Source organism: Crinia signifera, chromosome 4 (genome assembly GCF_055691185.1).
Source record: "Crinia signifera chromosome 4, ASM5569118v1, whole genome shotgun sequence".
Classification (NCBI taxonomy): Eukaryota; Metazoa; Chordata; class Amphibia; order Anura; family Myobatrachidae; genus Crinia; species Crinia signifera.
Window position 1 is genome coordinate 134,898,870 of NC_139220.1, and position 9,208 is coordinate 134,908,077.

The 9,208-nt window shown below is 47.6% G+C and overlaps 1 protein-coding gene across 1 annotated transcript in view; it reads right to left on the reverse strand.

The window, feature by feature from the left end:
- Positions 1 to 8,629, reverse strand: part of ZFC3H1 (zinc finger C3H1-type containing) — an 85,102-nt gene extending 76,473 nt beyond the window's left edge. The window contains exon 1 of the mRNA XM_083182547.1: positions 8,111 to 8,629. Within this exon, the coding sequence (XP_083038673.1) occupies positions 8,111 to 8,525 (415 nt within the window). The 5' untranslated portion in view covers positions 8,526 to 8,629. The remainder of the gene's footprint in view (positions 1 to 8,110) is intronic.
- Positions 8,630 to 9,208: the final 579 nt, after the last annotated feature.

Genomic DNA, 9,208 nt, shown 5'->3' on the forward strand with positions numbered 1-9,208 from the left:
ATGCACCTCAGGTAAGCCCATACATCCTAAACCTGTGACAGCTGCTCCCATATTGCTAATTCAGGAGTTGTGTTGTGATTGTCTCACCTTTAAAGCCATAACTTGTTTGGCAGATGAGTACTAAATCAGGAAACAAGCACATGTCCAGCCTAGCTATAATGTGTCAGCAGTTGCCAGGTCTTTGTTAAGAGACTGGGTGTTAGAGTAGGACTTGCAGTGAAATGGGGTCCCTTGGAGATAGGCTGCTAGCTTAAATGCAGCATTGATCAATCCATGAATTAAAACCCCATTATTTATTTGATTGTGTATTAAGGTGAGTTTGTTTATTATGGTGAGTGTTGAGCCCCTTCTTATAGTAGGTGTGAGAGAAATATATATATATATTATATATACACACAAATATACATACACACTGTCGGTTCACTTACTGTGTAATATACAATACATGTAGTACATTTGGCATACACACCAGACTTTTATTTTTATTAAGATATCGCCCAGAAGGGCCCTCATCAGCAATATCTTGTCTAGTGTGTACACGGCTTAAGCCTATATTTCCTGATCCACTATTAAGCTGGACACAAATCAATTGGCCAATAGTAACTGATGTGCAAACCTAAAACAAAAAGATCATCTGAATCAGTTTGGGGTATATTTATAAGTACGGTTGGTAGGTGAAACTTGTATGGCAGTGTGTAGTCACTCCATTGTAATGTAATTCTTTGTGGCAAACAACCAGTTTGGTCCAATTTGGATACCCACCTGTGTGTCAAGGTCTCCAGGTAGAGGACCCAAGTTAGCTGTCCCAAATTATATAACAAAGCAGCAAGAACATATAGTGAAGTCCATGCCAACTAAAGGTTAAACAAAACTCAGAACCATATAAAGAAATGTCCTGATACTCCTTTGCTGCAGTAACACCAAAGAGCCACTTTTAGCAAGCCAGGTCACATGAAAATCCCCTAGTGCCGGGCATCTTTTCAAAAATGATGTTTAAGTCACAATGCAATGTGACAAGGAGGTACACTGATGCTGCTTTCCCACTGCCTACACGGGTAATGACCCGTTTTTTTTAAACGGGTAAGAGCCATAAAGACTCTTTCCCACTGCAGCTTTTAAATGGTAAATTACCGTTTAAAAGCTGTTTTTGTCACATTCACACTTACCCGTTTAAAAACCCGTTTAAGCAGTGTTAAGATAGGGGGGGGGGGAGAATTTAAAAAAAAAAAAAAAAAAAACGGCGTGGGGTCCCCCCCCCACTGCCATAACCAGCACCAGGCTGAAGGAGCCGGGGCTGGTATTAAAAAAATCAGGAAACCCGACAAATAGGGGTTCCCTGATTTTTTACAACCAGCCCCAGGCTCCAGGTCCGGGGCTGGTTCCCAAAATACGGGGGACAAAATGACTAGGGGTCCCCCGTATTTTAAGAACCAGCCCCAGGCACAACCAGCCAGCAGGGTAATGCCACAGCCGGGGGACACTTATTATATAAGTTCCCGCGGCCAAAGCATTAACCCTACCGACCAGTCAGCCTGGCCAGGGGCCCTGGGGGAGTGGGGACCCCCCCAATAAAGGGGTCCCCCCCCTCCAGGACTTACCTGACCAGGCTGAAGCCTGGTGCTGTCCTCGATGCCCCTGGGCGGTGGGCATCGAGCTGATGGTATGGTGTAAAAAATAGAATAAAAACCATTGTCTTTTACTGGTGAACTGAGTCCCAGCAAGCCTCCCCCGCAAGCTGGGACTTGGAGAACCACAAGTCCCAGCCTGCGGGGCATTAAAGGGCCCGCTGGGTCTTGTAGTTCCACAGTAAAAGAAAGAGTTAAATAAACACACTGACACACGTGAAAAATAAAAGTTTAATACATACATAACACAAACACACTGATACTTACCTATCTTGAGCCCGTAGGTAGCCCTGGTCCTGATGTCCTGGTCCGTGTCGGCGTCTGTATCCATGTCGGCATCCCTGTCGGCGTCGGCGGTCCGGAGTCCGGAGAAATCCATTTGGGAAGCTGTGGAAGGAAACCATACTCACCTGTCCCAGCGCGACGTAGTCCAGGTAAGTGTCTTGGCAAAAAAACAAACCGAACACCCGAACCAAGCGGACAGCTGAGAGCCGCACGGTGTTTACATAGTGCGGCTCCGCTGCCCGAATGCCGCTATTGGCCGAAGGCGGCCAATAGCGGCATTCGGGAGGCGGAGCCGCACGATGTAAACACCGTGCGGCTCTCAGCTGTCGAGCTGATGGTATGTTTACATAGTGCGGCTCCGCTGCCCGAATGCCGCTATTGGCCGCAAGGCGGCCAATAGCGGCATTCGGGAGGCGGAGCCGCACGATGTAAACACCGTGCGGCTCTCAGCTGTCCGCTTGGTTCGGGTGTTCGGTTTGTTTTTTTGCCAAGACACTTACCTGGACTACGTCGCGCTGGGACAGGTGAGTATGGTTTCCTTCCACAGCTTCCCAAATGGATTTCTTCGGACTCCGGACCGCCGACGCCGACAGGGATGCCGACATGGATACAGACGCCGACACGGACCAGGACATCAGGACCAGGGCTACCTACGGGCTCCAGATAGGTAAGTATCAGTATGTATGTGTTATGTATGTATTAAACTTCTATTTTTCACGTGTGTCAGTGTGTTTATTTAACTCTTTCTTTTACTGTGGAACTACAAGACCCAGCGGGCCCTTTAATGCCCCGCAGGCTGGGACTTGTGGTTCTCCAAGTCCCAGCTTGCGGGGGAGGCTTGCTGGGACTCATAGTTCACCAGTAAAAGACAATGGTTTTTATTCTATTTTTTACACCATACCATCAGCTCGATGCCCACCGCCCAGGGGCATCGAGGACAGCACCAGGCTTCAGCCTGGTCAGGTAAGTCCTGGAGGGGGGGACCCCTTTATTGGGGGGGTCCCCACTCCCCCAAGGCCCCTGGCCAGGCTGACTGGTCGGTAGGGTTAATGCTTTGACCGCGGGAACTTATATAATAAGTGTCCCCCGGCTGTGGCATTACCCTGCTGGCTGGTTGTGCCTGGGGCTGGTTCTTAAAATACGGGGGACCCCTAGTCATTTTGTCCCCCGTATTTTGGGAACCAGCCCCGGACCTGGAGCCTGGGGCTGGTTGTAAAAAATCAGGGAACCCCTATTTGTCGGGTTTCCTGATTTTTTTAATACCAGCCCCGGCTCCTTCAGCCTGGTGCTGGTTACGGCAGTGGGGGGGGACCCCATGCCGGGTTTTTTTTTAACGGGTTAAGGGCTACCCCTTTCCCACTGCCGAAAAAACGGCTCTTACACGGTAAAAACACTGCTTTTTACCCGGTTAACAAATACCGGTATTTGTTACCCGTGTAAAGCAACCTGGAGCTTTCCCACTGCAGCTCTAGCCGTTTAAAAAGGCTAAAAAAACGGCATTTTACCGTGTAAAGCCTGCAGTGGGAAAGGGGCATGAGACAGTGCTAATAAATATGCTACATGACACTTGTGTATCTTTGTGTGACTGACTATCTGACTCTGTATTGGAAGTGCTACAATGTAGCAGTCACATCTTTTTCCAAAACAAGTAACGTTCTGCTCCGTAAACAGACTCACACATAATAGTGGTGTCATAAAATTAATCAGCAAAGTCTCCTCATCAATCCTAGTCGCATTGGGTTGTGACATTTTTGGCAAAGAAAAATGAAGCCCAACATTAACATAGTTGCATGGGACCTAGTGGCTCACACATGCCAAACATGGCTGCTTGAGGCTAGACATCTGTACAAGAGAAGGATAAAACCTATTTTTAGTGGCAGGCCAAATCAAATTACTAGACTATCTGCTGAAGGAATAGTAGGTTCCACAAATTGTCTTCACCACCATAAGGGTGGTGATGGTACACCATCTGCAGTAAAAGAAGTAATTCTAAGAATTAAACCCATCCTATCTTATGTAAAGAGAAATTCACATTTGAAAAACTTTCCATCATATTGATTTGCTTATCCAAAATGAGCAAATATGTAGTGGACACATCCATGCCTTGGATTCCATCTCTTTTGTAACCAGTCAGGTACCAAAGTCTAGTAAAGGGCACATACTGGCCGATGCATCACCCATTTGATTGAACAGCTGATGTATCTTTGGAACATCGGCCAGTAGATACCAACAACATTGTTCACAGACACATCACGTTGGCTGTGTGTACCCAGTTTAGAACACTTCTGAGCGAGATTATATAGAGGATGCAAAACTGAACTATAATTTAAACACCTTTCCTTGAATGTCTGGTCAACATTTTTATGAGACGTTTTTAGAATTTGATTATTGCAGTACTAAAACAGAAAATCATTCCACATCAAGTCATGTCTGCAACAACAAAAATGATAAAACCCACTTTGCAATTTAACATTTCTTTTATACAGACTCAGTATCCCTTATCCATATATCCGTTATTCAAATTATTGTGAAAACCATAGTTTCCAAAATGTACTTATATTTTTTACTGATGCCGCTATCCTGACTACTGATAAGTAGCGTTAGACCGGGAGGGGTTGGGTTTATGCTTAGGCTGTGAGGAGGGAGGGATAAGCACTTTGATATGGGCATTTAGGCTGATTAGGTTTAGGCAGCTGGGTAGGAGGGCTAGAGACTAGCAGGGAGGGTTAGTTATGCTGCAGGCATGGTTAGGTTTGGAGTATACATACCTGACCCCTGTCAGGATTCCCTCCATAAAGATGCCAGCATTGCTATTATGAGAGCCATCATCCCAACAGCCAGTTATACTATATATCCCATATTCGAAAAAGCAAGTAAAAGATTGTTACTTATGTCATCATAAAAACTCAATCTGTATCCAGTCAACTAAGGGGTGTATTCAATGAGGCCGGTGGGGGGGTTTAAACAGCGGGGATCACCAAAAACAAGCGATCCTCATGGGTAACGCAGGGAGCCCGCTGTATTTAGCCACAAGTCTCGCTGTTTTAGCGGTCGCATATGCTGAATTCCCCTTGCTCCAGAAACGGAGCGAGGAGGAATCAGCGTATGTAGGAGGTCAGTTGAATACTGACCCTGCGAGCCGTCACAGCTCGCCAGCAGCATTGAATACTCCCCCAAGTCTAGATCAAAAATCATGTGGTCAGACGCATCTAGTTATGACGCCTAAAAATTGATGGCAGTGTCTAGATGGACATTAATGGAAGGTTGAGGGTATTGTGGTTGACAGTGACATGGTCGATGTGAGTGTTTCATGATTGTTTTAACCTAATTGCTCATACTTTACCATCTCAATGGACAGAGAAGGAAAATAAAAGTGTGCCAAGCGCAGTGATACACCGTGCTCGAAGCACGGCGAGCGCAGCAAACCACACGAAAGGGTATGGCACACTTATGTGGTTTGAAGTCAACATAGACGACAAAAAAAAGGTGTACCTACTCACAAACGGCCACGTTCACATCGACTTTATGCTTGCATCGTTCTTCTGTTGTTGTCGATCTAGACACTGCCAACCATTTCAGGTAATCTAACTAGACATGTTTGACCACGATTGTTGAACCGTTATACCATAACCATCGATGTAACTGTAAGACTAATAGAGAAACATTGTGAAGGCTATAGTAAATAGCAATAAAGTAATTCTAGTGTGTATTGTGTACTAGCTTTTAAATGGACTAAAGCGTTTATATACTAAGCATTGGTGATAGATACTGATTGGCTGGTACATTAGGTGAGATGTATTATACCCGCACTAGTTGCGTAGGTAAAATGCTTCCTACTTCACCTCTTTACTTAGGCAAAGCAGGAAGCAGTAGTGACGATGTATAAACATTGCTTTTGCCAAGCTTTTCCCCTCGGGTGATCCTTGTTAGAGCTCACTGCGCATCAGTGATGTGCTGCGTCTTTCCTCCTGGCTGTCTCCAGTGGGCATATTCAAAATATTGCTAGCTTCGCAAGTTTTTCCTGTCATTTCCGAAACATTGGCACATTAATACATTAAGGAGAAGTGGTATCACTGCACATAAAATGTGCTGACTACTCCAGCCCCATACCAACTTTAATATATCTACCTCAGCTTCTAACTGTCACGCTACAAGGGGTGTTTGAAAAATGAGTGAGGGGCTGGTTGGTACTTTCTCTCACTCAAAGGCTTAGTAAATAGACCCTTAACTCATAGCATGGGACTCCTTTAGTTAGGAGTTGAGAGGCTTAAATTAACATGACGTTTTTCCAGGTATTGGGCTAGATGCACTAAAGGCCCCCATACACTAGGGCGACTTGTCCTTAGGACAAGTCGCCCCCCGACTTCCCCCTGAGCTTCCCCGGCTGCTCCCCGGGGGAGCTTGATTAGATTGGCACTTGATGTGCCATTTTTTACAAGTGATAAATCGTCTCGATTTATCACATGTAAAAAACCCGGGGAGCAGGGGGGGGCTACAGAGCAGGGCTGCTGGTGGGAGCAGGGGACGCTGCGGGGGACACAGGCAGCATAGAGCCGGGCAGAGGGAGCCGGGAGCTGTCAGTGCTAGAAAAAAAAGCCTATACAATGAATGGGCAGCCTGTGATTGGCTGAGCGCTCTCTCAGCCAATTGCTGACTGGCTTAGAGAGCGCTCAGCCAATCACAGGCCGCCCATTCATTGTATGGGCTTTTTTTTTTTATTCAGTACTGACAGCTCCCGGCTCCCCCTGCCCGGCTCTATGCCGCCTGTGTCCCCCGCAGCGTCCCCAGCCCCCCCTGCTCCCTCCACCGCCGCGCCGCCCCACTAGGTCCCAAGTCGGGTGGTCGGACGTGGAGCAGGTCCGACCACCCGACGCAGATCCGATGCGCATGGGACCGCGCATCGGATCTGAGGGGACATCAAAACTAGCCGATTTTGGTCCGATTTCGGCCAGATCCGACTGATCTGGCCGAAATCTGACCAAAATCGGATAGTGTATGGGGGCCTTAAGCTTCAAAAGTGATAAAAAGGAGAGTGATAAACAGCCAGACAATCAGCTCCTATCTGACAGTTTTCAAACACAGGGGGTAGATGTATGAAGCAGTGATAAGGGAGAAGTAATAAATTGCCTAGTACTTTATCACCGGCCAATCAGCTCCTGACTGTTAAGTAACAGGCTGGGTTTAAAAAGCAACATACATACAGATAGTGGTAGATGCTCAAATTAGTTCAGTAAAACTTTTTAGGTGCATGCAAGCAACAGTCAGGAGCTGATTGGCAGGTGATAAAGTACCAGGCAATTATTATTACTTCTCCTCCCTTATCACTGCTTCATACATCTACCCCACAGTCTGTGACATGGCAGGTAGAAGCTGATTGGCTGGCTGTTTATCACCTTTGAATCTTAGTACACCTGGCCCATTGTCCGATAATAATCAAATTACTCTAATAAGGGGCATACTTGTCACCATCTTACTTATATCTAACATACAGTATGACCCATATTGTCCGACATGTTCTTCATATGATAGATCTCACTATTCAATTTTGTGGCATATGTTCCATACATGCTAACTTTTTGTTCAGGGTGTAAAACACCTCTGCCCCTGTACTTTTAACACCTTGGCACCATAAAAAGAAATCACATCCTTTCCCGTGTATGCAACAGGCACAGTGGGGCGGATGTATTAAGCCTTAACAAGAGATAAATGTAAGGGTGATAAGGAGAGATAAACGTCCATTCAATCAGCTCCTTACTGACTTTTTTCAAAAACAGGCTGTAACATGGCAGTTAGCAGGTGATTGGCTGGACGTTTATCTCTCCTTATCACACTTGCATTTATCGCTTGTTTAGGCTTAATACATCTGCTCCAGTATTCTGTGAAATCCAGTAACTGCATTCCTGCCAACATGACCCATTCCAGGGGGGATGCTCTGTTTTTGTACTTCCCTCTTAATTTATGACTGCCATCACCTGTTTTAAACATGTTAACTGATAAGAAAGGTGCTTAACATAGCAATCATAAATTAAAGGGAAAGTCCAGGAAAGGAGAATTCTGTGTCTCACGAAGTGGGTCATGTTGGAAGATATGTATCTGGGCACTAGCTACGGAGCCGGCTGATGAAGCGCACCAGGGAGTGTACCCGGGGTTAGGAGCCCGCAATGGGCACTCTAGGGCGCACAAGCTCAGGAGAAGGATACGTTTCCTGGGAGACGGGTCCCCCCAGGGACAGCTGCTTAGTCTCTGGCCGCCCGGCTTAACTCCTCGCTCCCCCCAGCCTTGCTCCCAGGGCCGCCTGCCTCTGCCACGGGAGCGGAACCGGCCCAGCGTGTCGTAGCTGCGCTCCCAGAACGAGGGCCTGGGTCCGCAGTCTCCCATAGACGGCGGCTGCTGCTGCATCCGGGGAGGCGGCCGGTACTGCATTTTGGGCCTATAGGTGTGGGGCGGAGGGGGCCGCTGAGGGCGGCTGCGGTACTGCTGAGGAAGGGTGCGGGAGCTGTGCCGGTACCGGACGAGCTGGGGGCTATCGGGCCGGACGCTGTCATCGCTGATCTCCCCGTCCTCCAGCTCGCCTTCCTCTCGGGGTGAGGCGGGACGCGTGCCCGTCCCGGACATGGCGCTGAGCGGCCGGGAACAGTGTGGGATGCGTACAGTCAGCTGCTTCTGCGAGATCCTGGCCTTGCTGCTGCTGCTGCTGCTACCGGGAGCGTTCAGCACTCTCGCGAGATGTGCCTATTACACGCGACGTCATTGACCAAGTCCCGCAGTCACTCACAGTGCCAGGGATTTCCCGTCAGCTGACGGCATCTCATCATCATTTAGAGATGGGCAAAGTGACTCACTCGAGATCTGGGATCCTATGATCGCTCAGTGAAAAGAAACTGTTCTTTTGTACGGCTCACTTTGCAACAGCAACAAAAAACTTCCCACTTGAAATACAACTTTCATTTTAGTAAATTTCCCCAATATGTTAATTTGGTAAGCCAAATATTTCAATTCAGCTAGTAGCCAACAGTCAGCAGAACAGCTGAACACCGATAAGATCCTATATGTTGCCGGACCCACTTGTCTGATAAAGCCGCTAAAATGATTATGTCCGCAGTGTCAAGCCTTACTGTGTTCAACACCACACACCCACATGTGTAAATTAAGTCAGACGGGCATACCTCCCAACCGTCCCGATTACTGCGGGAATGTCCCGGTTTTCCACGGTGGGGGGGCAGTTGTGAGTCCCCCCTCCAGTTGCTGGCCAGCGGTAATAGGCGCTGTGCGCATGGGCACAGCATCTATTCCCGCAA